The 20,153-nt window shown below is 45.7% G+C and overlaps 2 protein-coding genes across 3 annotated transcripts in view; one reads left to right on the top strand and one right to left on the bottom strand.

Annotated features, from left to right (window-relative positions):
• Nucleotides 1–9,139, top strand: part of LOC128330723 (uncharacterized) — a 37,602-nt gene extending 28,463 nt beyond the window's left edge. For both annotated transcript variants that reach the window (XM_053263969.1, XM_053263968.1), the window contains exons 15-17: nucleotides 2,867–3,004; nucleotides 6,298–6,454; nucleotides 8,992–9,139. In XM_053263969.1, the coding sequence (XP_053119944.1) occupies nucleotides 2,867–3,004; nucleotides 6,298–6,434 (275 nt within the window). In that variant the 3' untranslated portion in view covers nucleotides 6,435–6,454; nucleotides 8,992–9,139. The remainder of the gene's footprint in view (nucleotides 1–2,866; nucleotides 3,005–6,297; nucleotides 6,455–8,991) is intronic.
• Nucleotides 9,140–12,073: 2,934 nt separating this feature from the next.
• The window catches only part of LOC128331300 (uncharacterized), a 50,135-nt gene continuing 42,055 nt past the window's right edge, over nucleotides 12,074–20,153 (bottom strand). The window contains exons 8-11 of the mRNA XM_053264652.1: nucleotides 15,870–16,016; nucleotides 15,284–15,430; nucleotides 13,434–13,605; nucleotides 12,074–12,198 (exon numbers count right to left, since the gene is read on the bottom strand). Of these exons, the coding sequence (XP_053120627.1) occupies nucleotides 13,466–13,605; nucleotides 15,284–15,430; nucleotides 15,870–16,016 (434 nt within the window). The 3' untranslated portion in view covers nucleotides 12,074–12,198; nucleotides 13,434–13,465. The remainder of the gene's footprint in view (nucleotides 12,199–13,433; nucleotides 13,606–15,283; nucleotides 15,431–15,869; nucleotides 16,017–20,153) is intronic.

The raw sequence follows: 20,153 nt of genomic DNA, 5'->3' as shown, positions 1-20,153 counted from the left end.
GTTAAGCATGCCAGGTTTAAGAAAATGCTCAGCGTAACATGCAGTTTGGCCCTGTGACCTCAGGTGGAGGGAGATTATATTTTCAGCAAAGACATAGGAATATAGGAAGCTGCTTTTTACAAAGTCAGACCACTCGCCCATCTAACTCAGTAGTGAGCTGTCTGCTGTGACTGGCAGTGGTTCTCCAGGATTTTAGAGAGAAATATTTCCCAGTTATATCTGGAGATGATAGGGACTGAACCTGGGACCTGATGCTATGGCCCCATTCCCAAGATTTAGGCCAAAGGGGGCCTTTGGCATGACTGTGACAATGTGATGCTGGCAGCCAGAGCAAAGATTGATAAAAGGAGTATAATACTACTTAGTGCTTTAGAAGGTGCAAAGCATTTCAGATATATTATCCTGGAAATCCTTACCACTGCTCTGTAAGAAAGGTCAGCTTTATTCTTCCTCTACTGCATTGGGGTCTAAGGCTGAGAGATCATGACTTGTCTAAGTCCTTCTAGTGAAGTCACGGCAGAAGCAAAACTCCATGTCCTGGTTACAGCTCAGTGTCTTGGCCTTTTTGCTACAATAGTTGTCAAGGCAGGATAGCCGTCTTTCCCAATGAGCAAAGCCAGCAGTTCCTCAGATAACTGTGATTGTGGAGGACAAAAGCAGCTTTAAAGGCAAGCTTGGGGCAGGCCCATTAGTTGCTCTAATGATCATTGTCCAGATCAGATCAGTGCCCTGTCCTCTGATATTTGCTATGGGATATTTGTTCCTTTTGCCCCAGTGCGGGGGGCTGAAGTCAATTTTCAGTGCATTATTGCACTAACATTAAATATTAATGAAAGCAATGATTAGTAACTTGTGGGTCTCCCCTCAACCCTGATCAAGGGACCCACAATTTTAACCAAAAATAGTGGCCAGGAAGTAGGTCCTTTCCCTACTCAGTCAGTGGGGCACCTGCAGTGCATGCTTGCCTGAAACAAATGTCAGGTCCTCTCCTCTTTCTAAATAGCTGCTACTTTCAGGCATGCTTACTTGGGAGGAAATTGTATTGGGTACACTATGGAACACGCTTTTGAGTAAACGTAAGATAGTTTTCTGAGAAAAGAGAGGATGCTCTCTGTTGGAGAAGAGGGGATGGACCACAAGAGTGCCTTTCTGGGGTGCGTGCTGCCTGTGCCTGTCTGATGCTGCTGTTCCAGCCCACTTCATCCATCGCCACTGCTACATCCATCGCCACTGCTGCATCCATCGCCACTGCAGCAACAACAGGCACACTTGGTCAGTCCATCACTGACTCTCATCTGGTCTTGAGCAGCCCACTACATTGAGCCATTCCAGCTTGTCAGTGAGGCAAGCCAAGAACCCTTTATGGCTCCTGTTATTGCTGCAGGATATTCCTACCTGCTGGGGGCCAGCAAAAAAGTCCCCATGGGCCAGATTTGGCCCCTGGGCCTTAAGTTGTGCAGGCCTGTGGCTTTGCTAGCCCTTGTTTGTGCTTCCACCTAGTGGTAACAAATACTTGTTGCTAATTTTGTCAAAACTTCACCAGGAAGTTCACCAAAACTTCACCACCAACATAGGAAGCTGTTAGCCAGCGTGGTATAGTGGTTAGAGTGCTGTATTACGACCCGAGTTCAAATCTCCATTTAGCCATGATACTTGCTGGGTGACTCTGGGCCAGTCACTTCTTTCTCAGCCTAACCTACTTCACAGGGTTGTTGTGAGGAGAAACTCAAGTATGTAATATACTGCTCTGGCCTCTTTGGAGGAAGAGTGGGATATAAAATGTTAATAATAATAATACCAGGTGATAGCAGAATAGAAGAAAAAGAAATAGAAAAAACAACAAAATACAAAGATCTACAAACTGAAATTGAAAGGCTGTGGCAGAAGAAGACCAAAATAATCCCAGTAGTAATTGGCGCCCTAGGTGCAATTCCAAAACACCTTGAAGAGCACCTCAACACCATAGGGGCCACAGAAATCACCATCAGCCAATTACAAAAAGCAACTTTACTGGGAACAGCCTATATTCTGTGGCAATATCTATAATAATAACAGCAACAATATTGATAATAAAATTCAGGCATCCCAGGTCCTTGGGAAGGACTCGATGTCTGGATAAAACAAACCAGTCAATAACACCTGTCTGACTGTGTAAACAAAAATAATATACTGAGTCAGATGATTGGTCCATCTAGCTCAGTATTGTCTACACATACTGGCAGTGGCTTCTCCGAGGCTGCAGGCAGGAATTTCTCTCAGCCCTATTTTGAAGATGCCAGGGAGGGAACTTGGAACCTCGATGCTCTTCCCAGAGCATGCTCCATCCTCTAAGGGGAAGATCTTACAGTGCTCACACATCAAGTCTCCCATTCAAATGCAATCAGGGCAGACCCTGCTTAGCTAAAGGGACAAATCATGCTTGCTACTACAAGACCAGCTCTCCACTTCCTGTCTCATGAACTGTAGTTCATGAGACAGCCAAGGATCTAAAATAGGGGATATAGTAAGGAATCCATAGAAGTCTGCGTTCTTCTGAAATGACAACATTTAGAATTCCTTGGAATATGGAGTGTTAAATAATTTTAAAAATCATTTAAGTTTGAAGTTCATTTGTATTTATATATTTAAAATATCTCTATTCTGTGCTACCAGTGCAATTCTGCTCATGATGAATCACAAAGACAAAAAACTAACAATATAAAATTGATAAAATTCAATTAAACAAAACACAATTAAAACCAGATTCATAAATGTAAAAGAAACAAAAACTAAAAATTAAAATGCCTCTCTAAAAAGATGGGTTTTAATTTTTTTTTAAAAAATAAGTGTATTGTCTCATTCTCTTCTTTTGTTCTTTTTCATCCAGAAACAGGATGTGTTTTTCCTTTCATCTATAAGGGAAGGTCTCACCACAGCTGCACCACTCTGGATCACCTTGAAGGGAGAGCCTGGTGTTCGACCACTCCAGACTACCACACTGGCTTGCAGTGGAGAGTATGCAACGGTGAGCAGAGCGGGAGGGCTAAATCAGAAGCAACGATGTATATTGATCTATTCGCCTACTTATTTATGAAAGGTATTTTTACCCTCCTATTCTGGAAGCTGAAAGAGCTTTTACAATCATTGGCTGACATTCTGACAAACACAGTGGCAGCATGTTAGGAAGAGGCATTCATGCTGCAGAGAGCATTCTTAGTGGCACAGAATTGCGTGTTCCGTCACAGGGAGATGACACAACTGCGCTCGGAGTACAAGGACACAGATTAAAGATGGATTTGTACTATCTATGACCCACTGAGCCAAACACAGACCACCAGGAGGTTTTACAGCTAGGGCTTTCCCCCTGAATCCACTCCTGATTGGAATGTGCTAGTACACATATATGCTATATTTAACCCAACCTCCCTGCGGGCTATCAGGGACTAGGGCAGACAGGGCTTTATCCCCCCTACCCCCAGGGAGGCGGGGAATTCTGGCTTAGCCTGAGGTATGTCTGACTTAAAATAGTCCTCTATTTCCAGCTTCGAGGCTTGTCTTTGATGTGCGTAGGGGAGCAGCCGAGGGCTATGTGAATGCTCCACCTAATCCCCCAGATGAAACCGTCTCGAATCAGCTGTGAAGTAGATTCGCTCCTCGGATACCCCACAGCATAAAGCCTTGTCTGTAAAACCTCAAGCTATGTATGGTTGGCAGCCCATCAGGTGCTCAGTTGTGTTGTTAGCTATCTGGGGCCGCAAAGCAGAAGGGTTGCCAAGTGTTCGGTGGACCACGTGCCATGGCTGAGCTCATCTTGGTGATCAGAAGCGGTGCCAACCTTGCTCACAGTCCTGCAAGTCTATGATTCCAAAAAGCCTTGGAGGGTTTTGATGTTGGTCCTGCCATCGACTCTGTCGATGCCCTGGTGGGAACCTGGAATAGGGAACTCACCAGGGCAGTAGACACAATCACTCCTAAGCGTCCCTTCCGATCTGCTTTTAAAGTGGCCCCTTGGTATACAGAGGTGTTACGTGGTCTGAAGCAGCAAGGTAGGTGACTGGAGCACAAGTGGAGGAGAACTCGGCTTGAATGTGACAGGACACAGCATAGAGCCCATTTGAAGGTTTATGCGGAGGAGGTGCATGCGGCTAAAAACCAGTTCTGGTCTGCGCACATTGCTTCTGTGGGTTCGCGTCTGGCAGAGCTGTCCCAGGTTGTGAGGAGTTTGATTCAGGCTCCTTCCAATTCAAACCAATCCCCGGGGACTTTGTTCTGCTGTGATGCTTTCAATGGGTTCTTTGCGGACAAAATCTCCTGTATTCGGGCTGACTTGGACTCCACTGCTTCTGCAGAGTCTATTAAGGTGGTGTCCAGCAATCCCTCTTGCAGTATTAGATGGAATTGGTTTCAATCTGTGATGCCTGATGATGTGGACAAGCTGCTTGGGGTAGTGCGGCCTACCACCTGTTCTCTGGATCCTTGCCCGACTTGGCTGCTTTTATCTAGCAAGGAGATTGTTGGGGATGGCTTAGTTAATATCATTAACTCATCGCTGAAGGAGGGTCGGATGCCTCCTTCAAACAAGGAGCAATTAGACCAATTCTTAAGAAGCCTTCCCTAGATCCCTCAGTGATGGACAGTTATAGGCCGGTCTCCAATCTCCCATGGTTGGGTAAGGTGATTGAGAGAGTGGTGGCTAACCAGCTCCAGGCAGTTTTGGAGGAAACCGATTATCTAGACCCATTTCAAACTGGCTTTAGAGTGGGCTATGGGGTTGAGTCTGCCTTGGTCGGCTTGATGGATGACCTTTACCGGGGAATTGACAGAGGGAGTGTGACTCTGTTGGTTCTTTTGGATCTCTTGGCAGCGTTCGATACCATCGACCATGGTATCCTTCTGGATCGCCTGGGGGAATTGGGGATAGGAGGAACTGCTTTGCAGTGGTTCCGCTCCTATCTCTCAGGCAGATTCCAGATGGTGGAGCTTGGTGACAGTTCCTCTTTAAAACGGGAGCTATTATATGGAGTCCCTCAGGGCTCCATTTTGTCACCAATGCTTTTTAATATTTACATGAAACTGCTGGGTGAGGTCATCAGGAGATTTGGTGCAGGATGTTATCAGTATGCTGATGACACTCAAATCTATTTCTCCTTATCATTTTCATCATCAGGAAATGGCATTCACTCCCTAAATGCCTGCCTACGGGCAGTAATGGGCTGGATGAGGGATAACAAATTGAAGCTGAATCCAAGCAAGATGGAGGTGCTCATTGTTGGGGATTGGAATTTAAGGGATGAGCTAGATCTTCCTGTACTGGATGGGGTTACACTCCCCCAGAAGGAACAGGTACGCAGCTTGGGAGTGCTCTTGGATCCAGGCCTCACCATGGTATCTCAGGTGGAGGCTATGGCCAGGAGCGCTTTCTATCAGCTTCGGCTGATTCGACAGTTGCATCCATTCCTTGAACGATCTCAAAACAGTGGTGCATCAGCTGGTAACCTCTAGGCTTGACTACTGCAATGCGTTCTACGTGGGGCTGCCTTTGTACATAGTTCGGAAACTTCAGTTAGTCCAAAATGCGGCAGCCAGATTGGTCTCTGGGGTAACCTGGAGAGACCATTTTATGCCTGTCTTAAAACAGCTGCACTGGCTGCCAATACGTTTCCGGGCGAAATACAAAGTGCTGGTTATTACCTTTAAAGCCCTGAATGGCTTGGGCCCGGGTTACCTCAAAGAGCGCCTTCTTCGATATGATCCCCATTGCTCGTTGAGGTCATCTGGAGAGGTCCATCTCCAGTTGCCACCGGTATGTCTGGTGTCGACTCGGAACCAGGTCTTTTCTGTAGCTGCTCCTGGTCTATGGAACGCACTCCTGGCAGATATCCGCAGTTTAGGCTCGCTGTCGGCCTTTAAGAGAGCCCTAAAAACCTATTTATTTGGCCTGGCCTTCCAAGGCTTATAAAGTGTTGTTGTTTTTAAAAGTATTTTAATTGGTTTTAAAGAGTTTTAATCATTTTTGAATTGTTTTTATATTGTCTTAGCATTGTTTTGATTGTGGGTTTTATGTCTTTTTAAAAATTATTGTACACTGCCCAGAGCCTCTGGATGGGGCGGTTTATAAATGCAGTCAATCAATCAATCAGTCAATAATAAATATGAGTCCTGATCCGCAGCCCAACCATGGCTGGGCAGCTCATCCTGATATAAACCCTCTCTATCTCCTGTGAACATTTGCTTTGTTACCCCAGATGGAGGCGAGGGGAGAGGAAGATGCACCCAAGCTAACCTCTTTCCCTCCTTTCCTTCTCCCTTCCTCTTTAGCGACGGACTGTGTCTTCCCCTTCGAATATCAAGGCAAGTCATACAACAGCTGCACGAGGGATGGGCGGGCTGACAAGAGGCGCTGGTGTTCCCTCGCTAGCAATGCTGACACTGGCAAGACCTGGATCCTGTGCTGATTCTGGGAAGGGAACTTCAGGTGGGGATGGATCTATGTTTTATTATTTATTCAACACATTTCCATGCGGCCTATAACCAGGTTTCGAGGCAGTTTACGACAAATTTAAAAAGCTATAAACTTGAAAATGGGCAGATGAAACAGATACGTTAAATTTTTAAATCTGGTAAAAGCCTGATTGAACAGGTGCATGTCTTCAGTGCTCTTCTGGAGGCCCCCAGCGAGGGTGCAGCTCTTACTTCAAGTAGAATTTATGGGAATAATGAAAGTGGCACATTGAGAGCCCTTTCCAGGCATTACTCCTGTATTGGGTAACTGGCACAGGAAGGAGGCAAAAGAGGGAGCACACCAGCTAGCTACACGCACTGCACCAACATGCTCACTGACCACATCTCCTGGGCTTCTGTGCAGTTGGCATTTGACTGCAGAGAGCATACCAAATGCAGGGTGGCTACCTGCATCCAGCATGGATCCCTGTTCTCTTCAGGCAAACTTTTAGCATGTGGAGGCCCAGGGGGCATGGCCAGCAAGCATGTCAGGACAGCGGCCATAGCTAGCCAGTTGTCTTGTCCTTGGTTGCCCATGAGTCAAGGCAAGGCCGTTCTGCAGGACCTCAGGAAGGTGATAGAAACAAATTGATCTGATGGAGTCCCAGATCCAACAGAGTCCTCTCTTGGCCCTCACCACTTCCCTCATGCTCCACCTCTTTGCTGCAGAGTGTGGATCCCTACAAGCCTGGAGCTAAGCACTCCACTGCCCCTCAGCCCCCTCTTGCCGGATGCATTCCCTGCATCAGTGAACAGGCACTGAAGGGCAAGTCCTTCCTGATGTATCTGGGTCCAACCCCTTAGGTGAGTCCAGATACTCGCCTGGGCTCCAGGTGAGTATCAGAGGGGACCCTCTCTGAGGGTCTGGACTCCTGGGGCTCCTCATTGCCTGGGTCATCCTCCACGTTCAGCATGGGTCCTGCACATCAGCAGCTGGTGTTTATGCTGCAGATTTCCACGATGAAATGAAACTTTTTGGGAGGTTCACAAAGGAAAAAAAATGCAAAAAAGAACCCCGAGTAAAAACTCTCATTCTAAATACAGAAATAGCTTTGATCATAAGGTATCTCAATTTAATCAAATATGTTAAAAATATCACTTCATTAATATCAAAATACTGATCCCAGCTACTAAAAATCCTATTCACAGGTTAAAAACATACGTAAAAAGCATACATAAATACATAAAATCTCTTAAAGTCCAAAGATTATATTTTGGGGTGTGCCCCAATCCACGCAATCCAAATCCACAGATGGACTTTACTCCAGTTCCATAGACATAGATAAAGCTTTCATTAGAAAATACCAACAAATGCTGGGAGGTGCTTCCAATGACGTTTTATAGTGGGACAAAATCCATATGCAAACAATAGCTGTTCTGAAGAGATGCATTCAAAAGGGCTTCACATGTGTTTAAGCTGCTCAGTGGTGTTATTTAGCAAGTTCTTCAATGCAGTTGTGCAGAGACTATATATTGTTCTTGTATCTCAAAATGGATACAACCACTCCCTTTGCCTTCTACAGATTTGTCTGGCTCTTCCGCTTTGGGATCTAATCCCTGGCTGTCACCTGAGGTTTGGACCATGACACTTGTGCACTGCCATTTGATCTCCCTTATCTGTTGACCTTGCACTGCAGGAGTAGAATCTGCATAGGACTTGGCATTGTTGCCTATATGGACATAGGAGAGTTTCTGTGAAGCTACTTTTGATGCCCTGGAGTATGAGATATTCAGGCTGGTAGATGTAAGCTACAAATTCTAGCAGCCTGGAATTGCCGCAGTACATTAAAGGCCATTAAATAAGTGTCAAACTAAATCTTGAAGCCTAGAGTAAGAGCAAAGGAGTGTAATCTCTTCACATGAAACATACAATAATGACACTTTAAGGGGATTTGTGAATCACTGGAGGAAGTGGAGGTAGGGCTGCAATCCTGCACATGCTCACCGGAGAGGAAGTCCCACTGAAATTAATGGGGTATACTCAGAACTGAGTAAGTATGCATAAGATTGTGCTATAGTGGAGTTGGGGTACAGGAAATGCATGGATTCAGGGGTGCCTGCTTATGGAATATGCTAGTTCCCAAATGGATGCAACTCCAAGGAACTTAGTGTGCCATCAGAATAATAGCACAGGTAGAGATGCATGAAGACCTTCACTGTTAGTCAGGACAGTGATCTCTAGAGGTCAGGAGAGGTCATGGCTGCAGACTCAAACATGGTGAAATAAGCAAGTATGGTTGAAAGAATAAGCAACTATTCTCTGGGGTTGATTATTAAGCCATGTGGGCTTAACAGGAAGCTTGCTAAAATGGCTTCTGAAATCCCTTGAAGTGGGGTCTGTGTGCATAATGAGACCAGAGCATTCCCTGTTTGACTATGGAGGTAATATTATAGCATAGAAACTCCTAATCCAATGAGTCTATTTCACACTTTCTCTGGTCTCAGCTCTAAGTGCCTGGTTGGCTAATCCTCATGTCTAACCCAAATCAACTTTTCCCTTCCTTCCACCAGGCTGGCCTCTGAGGGCTAACCAAGGCATAAGCCCAGAAGCAAAACAGCAACAACAATAACAAAACTGTGATTGCGTTCACATATATATACCAAGACAAAACACAGAAGAACCGAAGTAAATCTATCTAATGTATAAACATATATTATTTAGAAATACAATACCTACAACATACTCATACTTTCATAAAATGTATAAGTAATTATTAATTCAAGAATAAAACCAGTATTACCACAAAATAAAAAAGTAGGAATATGTCTACTCCACAGTTCCACCAATAGCTAGTCCATGCCTAGGACATAATATGTTATTCTAGTGTCAATCCATTTCATAGAAAATCCAGTGGTGAATTCCCTTTGTAAATTCTGGAACTGAAGAAGTCCAAACACTAAAGTAACTGTCTTGATGAATTGCAAGACACATTTCAGTCTAAATAAGGCCTTCTTCCGTGGTGTTGCTCCAAAATACAGACTATGTTGGTTGTAACTTCATACTGTCCATCGGATCACTATAAATAGATACATACATATTGAAACCACAAAATTATCAATTCATGTTAAGTGAAACTGTTTAAGACAAAATCATACTACTCACAAAAATTCATCAATGGTCTGTTAGAGATGTGTGAGCCGGCTCGATTCAAACCAGGCTCAACATCGAACTGGCCCTGTTTGAGCAGTCCTAGTTCAAACCAAACTGGTTCTGACTGGCTTGGTGGTCTACTGGTAAAGGGGAATCCAGTGAGGATTCCCCTTTACCAGTAAAGGGGCAGGGGGGCTTCCTTAAGCCTAGAGGGGATGGGATGGGATGGGAGTCAGTTAACACTTACAAGTACTAGTGGTAGAGATGATGGCTCAGCCCACCCCTGCCAGCCTCCCCCAGAGTAGCTAGGGCTGGTGGTGGCCTGGTTCAGGCCTCTGCGCACATATGGAGGCAATTTTAGTGACCTCCGCACATGCACAGAGGCCATTTGCATGACCAAAAGGATCTCTCCAAACTGGGTGAGTGGATGTCAAAATGACAAATGTGATGTAAGCAAGTGTAAAGTGATGCATATTGGGGTGAAAAACCCCAACTTCACATACACTGATGGGGTTGGAGCTGTCATTGACTGACCAGGCGAGAAATCTTGGTTGTGGTTGACTCAGTTTGTGACAGCTGTGAAAAAGGCAAATTCCATGCTAGGGATCATTAGGAAATAAATGTCTTGACTAGCTTCCCGGCTAGTCATGATGCAGCCATTTTCTAGACATCGCCCTTCATCAAGAAGCTGCTGCTGGACACCTTTGTGGATGCGCCCAGTCCTATTCAAGGATCAAGTGGGAAGTTGGGCCAGACCTATTTGAGGATTAAGCATATGAACTGCAAACCTCCCTGAGCCATTTTGGAAGGGCGGTATATAAATCAAGTAAATAAACATACAAACATGAACTTTATCACTCCTTACAAGATATCCATTCACCACATACAGAGGCACTTCAACAACTACCACAGCCAAGTATGCAGTGGAAAGAGCATTCAATCACCTAAAGTCTTTCTGGGGCTCACTACACAAACTACTCAATGTTGAGGAACGCCAGGTTGTTGATGTGATAGTCATATGCTGCATCCTCCACAACATTTGTGAGTCCTGGAAGGATGTTCTACTACTAGACCACCATGTTCTGCTACTAGACCTAGCCACTTGGGGGGGATGTGGGGTGTGTTTGTGATGGTTCTGGGGAAGGCGGGGACATACCCCAATGCCTGTTCCCACCAGAGGTGGTGGGCAACACTGTGAAAGTTGTTAAAAGCGCATACTGCAAGCATGCGTAGGAACAGTTGTCAGCAGCAACCAATCCCTGATGAAACCAAACTGGCAAATGCTGTATGTGTGTGTTTGTGTACGTGCGTTCCTCCTTACCAAATGGATATTATCCTTTTACTCAGTAAACGTTTTAAATAGTAGATGGCTCTATGTGTCACATCCACAGTATTGGCCGTCTTTCCCTGTATTGTGACACAGTGCTGAGGAGGATTTGTACCTGTATTCAGCTGTCTGCACATAGGTATACATATTTTGTGAATGACTGTACTACGTTCATTTAAAAAGTGAACCTAGGCACAGGCCGTGTAAATGCAGGATATGGATAGGATGTGTTCTGCTGTGTTCAATATAATATGCGAATACCTGTACTAGGGATGGACATTCCCTATGCAGTGTGGAAATACAAGCAGTGTGTGCTGGGCAAACTGGGGGAATGGAAAAGGCTATGGTGCAGTTGCCATCCCTGGCCCCATGCCACTGGGTCTGTGTGCAGCCACATGGCTAGAGCAAGGCACATGCATTTTGTTGTGGGGAGCAAGGAAAGGGTTAAGCACCTTCGTTCTGGGCTACCAGTCAGGTGGCTAGGAGGTGGAGCCAGAGCATACAGATGGACTCATCCAAAGCCGTGTGGCAAGGCTGTATCTGCCTTCTTGCTCCTTTGGGGCCAGTGGAAGGACAGTCGCTGAAGTCATCATGCTTTCCCAGTCTGGTGACAAGGCAGAGAATGTTAAGAATGCATTTGGGCCTTTGGAGGGGTGGGACTTGCAGCTGCGGAGTTCAGGAGGGTTCCCACTGCCAGCCATGATTGTGGGTCTGCTGGCTTCACCGAATTCAGCAGAGATGTTCATCGTGTGCTGCTTATAGAGCTCCTATCCACCACAAAAACAGTTGAGAAAACAGGCCTATTATGTTGTACCTGCATTCAGATAGCTATACACAGGTACACACTTTTGAAAATGCAACTGGGCACTGGCTTCCTAAATGCAGGATACAGCTAGGGAGTGTACTGCTGTATCTGTGTTCAATACAATATGTGAGCACTGCAGCTGTGTACAGATATGAAGCTGTGTACATTGTCCACAGATTATACGAGTGTTGAACATAACATGTGAACAGGGCTCCTATCTTCCAACCAGACACTGATCAGATTGATCCCTACTTAGCTTTAGCAAGCTAGATTTGCTGAATTCTCTACTCTCATCCCATGTTCTGAGTGCCCATAGGGACTGCAGGCAAGTGAAAAGGAGTGAATAGAGGCTAAACAATACCAAACTATGAGAAATGCTTTATTTTTAATAGCTCGCAGGGAAGCCAGGGAGAGCCAGACAAACATGAGTCACCTCCTAGTGGACAATTACTGACGCTGGAATGGGGCATCTGGGGTTATTGCTTTGTGGGGCACCTGAAAAGAGAGGTAAATGGAGTCATCAAAACAAAACATAACTGATGAGCAGTCCAATGAAACCAGAGGTCCCAAGGACTTAAAAATAGCTGGTATAGTACATGCACACACAATTATTCACATGTTACATGTACATAAAGTAATACATTCCTATCTGCAGTTTGCCTTTTAGGGGGCCACTACACAGGTTCACCTTTAAAACAAACACAGGTGCAGTAATTCACAAAAAGTACATATACGCATACAGATTTCTGTATGCATGTACAACATAATGTCTGATTCAGGAGGGTGGTGGAACATGGGGCAGAGTCACCTTATACAGTCAGGGGCCAGTTCAAATGATTAAGCTACAGCACACCTGAGGAGGAAGGGGAGAATGCTGAGAACATGCCCACCAGGATATGCGCCACAGACACCCCAACATCCTGGAAAATCCCCTGATTATATGTGGGGGTTGTTCATCCGAATGCTCACCCAGCTGATATGCAGGCACGAGGCACCTTGTTAGCCAGCTGAGCAATGGGATGTAACCCCTTGGAGATCTACACACAGGCACAATTATTCACATGTTGTGTTGAGCACAGGTGCAGTTCTATAGCTCCTATCTGTAACATGCATTCCAGTGACCTGCACCCAGTTTCACTTTTAAAGTAAACACAGGTACAATCATCCACACCACACAAAAACATGTACACATATACAGACATCTGTATGCATGTACAGTATAATGTCTGAAGAGGGCTCTAGTTAAACCAGAAGTCAGAATGGTGATGGAACAGAAGACAGAGTCAATTAATGGAACAAGGGGAAAGTTCAAATGATAAGGCTATATAGCACATGTGAAGAGGAAGGGGGAAATCCTGAGAACACGCCCACCAGGACATCCTGCACAGATGTCCCAACATCTTCCTGGTGCACCCCTTGATCATGTGTAGGGGCCATTCATGTGAACAGCCCCCCTACACACACACGACTTGGAACATGTGTTTAGGGGTCATTTGGACGAACAACCCCCACACACGATCAAGGGACACACCGAGAGGGCATTGGGACATTCATGGAGGACTTCCCGACCTGGCATGCACCTGGCATGTGCCTTCTTCTTCACATGTGATGAGGTCATATAGTTTGAACCAACATGAAAAAGGAAAGGAGTGGGGGACATCCTCTTGTCCCTAGATATGTCAGGACAGAAATGTAAGTTGGTTGGAAAATTAATAAAAATAAATACATACTATGAAGCAATTCAAAGCACAAGGGGGTGTTTCTAACAGAACTTCCATTGGTGATCCTTGTCATAGTTGGCAGTTGTTGCACACCACTTCTTTTCATCACTTATTCCATTATTGGTGCAAGCGTAGTAGGAGTCCTGATTGTAAATAAATGGGAAGACACATGGAAGGGAGACTAAAAGGGGAACAGAAGACAAAGATATAATAAACTACAGTAGCTACAATGTTCCAAATGGAAATAACAGTGTTCTGAGCAATATGTAAAATCACATTTCAGTCTAGACCAACTCAGATCATTAAGACATTAATTCACAGTGCTTTTCTCCCAAAAAGAGAATTTCCAGAGGGTAAGCCTGCCTTTAAGCCTTATCCTTTGATCCCAAAGCTCTGTCTCCTAGATATATGGAAGCTGAATGGGTTTACTGAGGAAGTGACAATGCACATGCCTAGAGGCACTCTAACCTCCAAACAACCTTCAGACACAGAAGAGAACAGTTAGAGATAAAAAAGACTAGGGGAGGTACATTCTGGTGTGACCTTCAGTCACTTTATTACAGCTTCACGGCCATGGCTTTCACCAAACAACTCTGGGAGCTGTAGATTGGTTAGAGGGCTCATCATTCTCTCTTGGAGAACCTTACTTCCCTCATAGAACTATAATTTCCAGGGATGAGGACACAAAACCAGCTTGTCTACAGTATAGGCCAGCAGCAACTGCTGGAAGCTGGTATCTCTGGGGGCAGGGCGAAAGATGAACTATATGTTTAACAATAGGTTAATGCTCCCCTACTACCACTGCCTGGCATCCTGTGCTGCTGAATACCTGGGTCACCACCCTGACCACTCACCTAGCCGATGTGCCATCATAGGGCACATGGTGGCCAGCTGAGCAATGGAATGTACCCCCTTGGGGATCTACACACAGGTACAATTAATCATAGGTTATGTTGAGCACAGGTGCAGTGCTATACTTCCTATCTGTACCATGCATTCCAGTGACTTGTACCCAGTTTCACTTTTAAAGTGAACACTGGTACAGCCGTTCACACAAAAACAAATATATGCACACATTCATAATGCCTGAATAGAGCGCTAGTAATTCGGAAGGGTGGTAGAACACGGAGCAGGGCCATTTCATGGGAAAAGGGGCCAGCTCAATCAGTAAGACCACAGCACGTGTGAAGAGGAAGGAGGAATGCTGAAAACACACCCATTAGGACATCCTCCACAGACATCGCAATGCTCTCATGGTGCATTCCTTGATCACGAGTGGGGATTGTCCATATGAACAGCCCCCAAAACACTCACTCCAGGGACTTGGAGTACGTGTTTAGGGGCATTTGGATTAACGACCCCCACATGGGATCAAGGGACTTCCCCAAAAAGCATGCTCTTGGCACATTCTTTTCCTCTTCACATGTGCTGCAGTCATATAGTTTGGAACCAGACCAATAAAGGAAAGGAGTGGGGGACATCCACTTGTCCTTAGATATGTTATGACAGAAATGCCAGTCAGGCTGTTGATCAGAAAATACATAAAAATAAATACATACAGTGGTCCCTCGACTTACGAAGATAATCCGATCCGAACGCACGTTCGTAGGTCGGAATTTTCGTAAGTCGAAAAGCGCATCCACGGAGGTCCGGAACACTCGTAAGTCGAGGAAACCGCATCTAAAAATTCGTAGGTCGAGGAAGCTGCATCTAAACCGGCAACGACTTCCGGTATTTTTTGTCGTTCATATGTCGAAATCTTCGGATGTTGAGTGCTTCGTAAGTCGAGGGACCACTGTACTATGAAACAGTAGAAACTCCATGAAGAGGTGTTTCTAATGGGATCCTACACATCTTACCCTGTTGGGAACATTCCCTCCATTGGCGATCCTTGTCATAATTAGCAGTTGTTGCACACCACAGCTTTTTATCACTTTTTCCATCCGTGGTGCAAGAGGAGTAGGATTTCTGATTGTAAATAAATGGGAAGACACATGGAAGGGAGACTAAAAGGGAAACAGAAGACAAAGTACAATATACCAAATGGAAATGAAAGAAACTAGGAAGACGCAAAATCTCATTTCAGTTTGGGCCATCTCTGATCATTAAGGTGATACTTGGGGCATGTTTCTAGTGGCTATTGGATGAACCCCTACGTGCAATCAAGTGACCCAGCAAGAGGGCATCGGGACATTCACAGAGGGCTTCCTGACAGGCATGCTCTTGGCACATTCCCTTTCTCTTCACATGTTCTGTGGTAATATAGTTTGAATCGGTCCAATAAAGGAAAGGAGTTAGGGAAATCCTCTCATCTCTAGAGAAGTCCAGACAGAAATGAAAGCCAGCCAGTTGGTTGGAAAATAAAAATAAATACATACCATGAAGCAACATAAAATCATTCAAAACAATGAAAAGGTGTTTCTAACGGGATCCTACACATCTTACCCTGTGGGGAACAGAGCCTCCATTGGCGATCCTTGTCATAATTAGCAGTTGTTGCACACCACAGCTTTTTATCACTTCTTCCATCCGTGGTGCAAGAGGAGTAGGATTTCTGATTGTAAATAAATGGGAAGACACATGGAAGGGAGACTAAAAGGGAAACAGAAGACAAAGGTATGATAAGCTACAGGAGCTACAATGTACTGAATGGAAATGATAGAAACTGTGTTCTGAGGAAAACGCAAAACCTCATTTCATTCTGGACTATTTCAGGAGGGCTGGCTCTAGGATTTTTGGTGCCATAGGTCAAGTTTGACTTTGCCTCCCCGACCAGCCAAGACGTGTGGAGCCCTGGCTTTAACTTGAGCTGTGCAGGCTGCTCATTCATGGGGTTGAATGACTAGTCCATGTGGATGACCAGATGACGACTAGCACACAGGCATTTAAGGATACAGTGGGTGAAAGTTCCCAGTCTATGATAGGAGCCAGACTCTTTACACTTCAGAGATAAAAAGATGCTACTGTTAATTTGGAAATCCAGTCTGAGACCTTTTCTTTTTAGAAGTGAATGCTGAGGTATGCGATTCATATTCAAGAAAGGAAGTGCAGCTTATGAGACTCACTGATCAGTGGGGGGTGAGCTACAATGACCAAATAAGACTCTGTATTTTGGGGTGAAGAACGTGCAGACCCATTAGGGAGCAGGGTGAAGAATCACATATAACATGCTCATACCACTGTGCAGTAGGAAGAAGAGCAAGGATAATTGGCAGTGCTTGTCAGGACTCCAGCTGCGGCCGCTCCAATTCCAGGATGTGCTTTATTTTATTATATTATACCAGTTAAATCACTACATTCATAGTAATTATTAGGTTTTTACTTCCTTGCACTGCCACCATATGATAATGTTTGGTACCCTGCTCTCAGTGAATATCTCTCCTCGGCTATGTAGCCTTGTGAGTGCAGGATAGGGGTACATGTTGAGTGCATAAAAAGAAACAAAGCTTGAAGTGTAAAAACAAATAAGTTTTTTAAATTATTTACATAAGATGAAAACAGGATCTCTGCTTGGCAGGGCACACAGACTACATTACAATGTTGCTGTTTTTCAGTCAGCTGTTAAATATATAACAGAGAAGCTGTTCACAGGTGCAGGCAAAACTGGGCTAAGGAAGCGGAACCCAGTTTGGCCTGCACATGTGTACCGCTGGGATTGGGCCCAATCCCGGTGACGCAGTAGCAGCAGCAAATTCACCTCTGTAGCCACCCTTTAAAACGTTTCTGTGATTGCCGGCCAGCCGGCTGGCAGACTGCAGGGATCCCAGCCAGCTTTGGGGGGGGGGGGTTCCCATAATGTACCACACGCTCACGTGGTGCATTATGGGAGCTCGGGGGGGCAGGGCAATGCGGGGCAACACATCCTGGCACCCTGGCCCTCTGAGCTACTGGCAGCAGCTGGTCATTGTCTGGGTAGGCAATCCGCCCACCGAAGAGCCCTCGGTTGTCTGTGGAGAGGTAAGTTTTTTAAGGCTTCCTGCCTGCTAGCCCTTTTGCCCTTTCTCATTGCTTATGAGAAAGGGCTCAGAGCAGGGGCATAGCCACCGTTGGGCAACCGGGCTCAAAGAACCCGGGCCACTGCCCCTCAGGGGCTGCGCTTCACGGCCCTGACATGCCCCCTGTGTCTGACGTCAGATGTAGAGGGTGCTGGTTTAGCTCCCAAGCGGGGCTGTGCGGCCCCATTCAGGTAGATCCAGGCCAGTGCTGTGTTTGCAGCGCTGGCCCCAATCTAGCTCTTGAACGGGGCTATAAGGCCCCGTTCGGGAGTTGGATGGTCAGCTCTCCCTGCCTTTAAGGCAGAGAAGAGCCACTCCTGGCTGCGCTGTTAACACAGCGCTGGCCTGGATCTAACTCCCGAAAGGGGCTGTACGGCCCCGTTCAGGAGTCAGACCACACTGCCCGTGTCTGATCTCAGACGCGGGGCCATAGCTAACCCCCATGTCTGACATCAGATGTAGGGGGAGGGGCAAGCAGGGCCACCCTGTTAGAGGTTGTTGATTTTTACCCACAATAGGTAAAACAGCAGAGCACTAAGGAATGAGCACACACTCCAGTTACAGAGTAGGTAGCAGAGGATGTTGCAGCTATTTAGAGAAAAGACATGGAGATCCTTGTGTGACTAAACACTAAACATTTATTGGTTAAATACACTTAGACAGGAAAGACCTATATCTAATCTAAAGGTCTACATAGTGGATAGGTTAGGAGAGGGAGAGAGATGTTTCCATCTGCTCTCTAGGAGGAAAGCAAGGATTGTGACTCAGCACAGGAAGTGCTGCAGAGTCAGTTCAGGGGTCATAGAGTAGCGACAGATAGGGAGACCCTGACTCACTGTCTCTACTCCCAATGCCCCTAGTGGTCATTAGGATAGTTGGTGCGAAAGATCGATGCACTGGAAGTTCATCTCCAACACACCCTTGGTCTGGCTCTGCTAGTGGCTCAGAGAGCTTTATCCTTTTTGATATGTAGCTCTTAGGTATGCCAAGTAACTTAGGACAGGTGTATTTTACTTTGTTTGTGGAACTTGGTGTAACGACCCAAACTTCATGTCTGTTTAATGTGGTGTTTTGAATCCCACTCAGGCAGGTAGAAGCTGTGGCCAGGGGAACCTTTGCCCAGCTTTGTCTGGTGTGCCAACTGTGGCCTTACCTTGACCGGCAGGCCCTGGCAATCATAACTCATGCCCTTGTCACCTCTCGGTTAGAGTACTGAAATGTGCTCTACCTGGGGTTGCCTTTGAAGAAAACTTGAAAGCTTCAGCTGTCCCAAAATGCCGCGGCCTGGCTGCTTATGGGCAGCAGAAAATATGATCATGTTTCACCTTTGCTGCATTGGCTGCCAGTCCGCTTTCGGGTCCAATTCAAGGTTCTGGTCATCACCTATAAAACTGTTCAGGGTTAGGCGCCTGTGTACCTTCAGGACCGCCTCTCCCCTCAAAGTTTGACCAGCTCTGTGAGGTCATCTCAGGTGGGCCTTCTCAGAGTTCTGGGCCCAGGGGAGGTACACGGAACCCAGGCACGTTGGACCATCTTCTCTGTTGCAGCTCCCTCCTTATGGGACACTCTGCCTCCTGAGATTTGTAATGCCTCCTCTCTTCTGTCCTTTAAGAAGCTCCTGAAAACCTATCTTTTAATTTTTAAGGCGTTTAGTTTTTAATGTGCGTATGTGTGTGTGTGGGGGGGGTTTCTTTTTCCTTCCCTCTCCCCGCCTTTCCCCCCTTCTTCTCTTGTCTTTGTTTTAATTTATGTAAACCGCCTTGAGTCTAAGGAAGTCAGGTGGTTAATAAATTTGCTAAATAAATGAATGAATGAATGAGTGAATTAAACTCCACACTCGTACTGTGCCAGTTCACTACTGGCTTCTTACAGATTCTGTTACAGACACCACTCCCTTGTCCAGTCTCACACAGGAGCTCTTGCTCTCAGCTCCTTCTTCTATCCCAACCATTCACTATCTAACTCCCAAGTGCCCCACCTGTCATTATTTGAATCACTGCCCTGAACATTCCATATGTTTCCATGACGACTTCTGTTCTCTCATTCTCCAAAGCACTCTGCTTGTGAACATCTCATTATGTTGCTACATTCTGGCACTGTTTATAACCCCCATCCCAAGAACCAGCCTAGGCAACCACCAAGGTCTGCCTAGTGGATGGACCAGCCCTGCATCTCAGATAATTAAGGCATGAATTCACAGTGCTTTTCAGCCAAAAAAAAAAAAAAAAAAAGATTCTCCATGGCATAAGCCTGCCTTGGAATCTTATCCTTTGAACTCAAATAAAGCCCTGCCTCCTAGATATATGGAAGATGGATATGTTTGTCTATAACTGAGGAAGTGACACTCTAACCTCCAAACAACCTTCAGACACAGAGGAGAACAGTTATAGATAAAAAAGACTAAGGGAGGTACATTCCATTGCAACCTTCAGCCACTTTATGACAGCTTCACAATCATGGCTTTCACCAAACAATTATGGGAGTTACAGTTTGGTAAGAGGGCTGATCATTCTCTCTTGGAGAGGCCTACTTCCCTCACAGAACTATAATTTCCAGGAAGCAAGACATGAAACCAGTTTAAGCCTACCGTATAGGACAGTAGCAGCTGCTGGAGGCTGGTAGGGACAGTGTTCCCTCTAACAGGGATTCCCAGATGTTGTTGACTACAACTCCCAGAATCCCCAGCTGCAATGGCTTTTGCTTGGGCATTATGGCAGTTGTAGTCAACAACAAC

Source organism: Hemicordylus capensis, chromosome 6 (assembly GCF_027244095.1).
Source record: "Hemicordylus capensis ecotype Gifberg chromosome 6, rHemCap1.1.pri, whole genome shotgun sequence".
Lineage (NCBI taxonomy): Eukaryota > Metazoa > Chordata > Lepidosauria > Squamata > Cordylidae > Hemicordylus > Hemicordylus capensis.
This window is presented reverse-complemented; position numbering and strand designations above follow the sequence as displayed.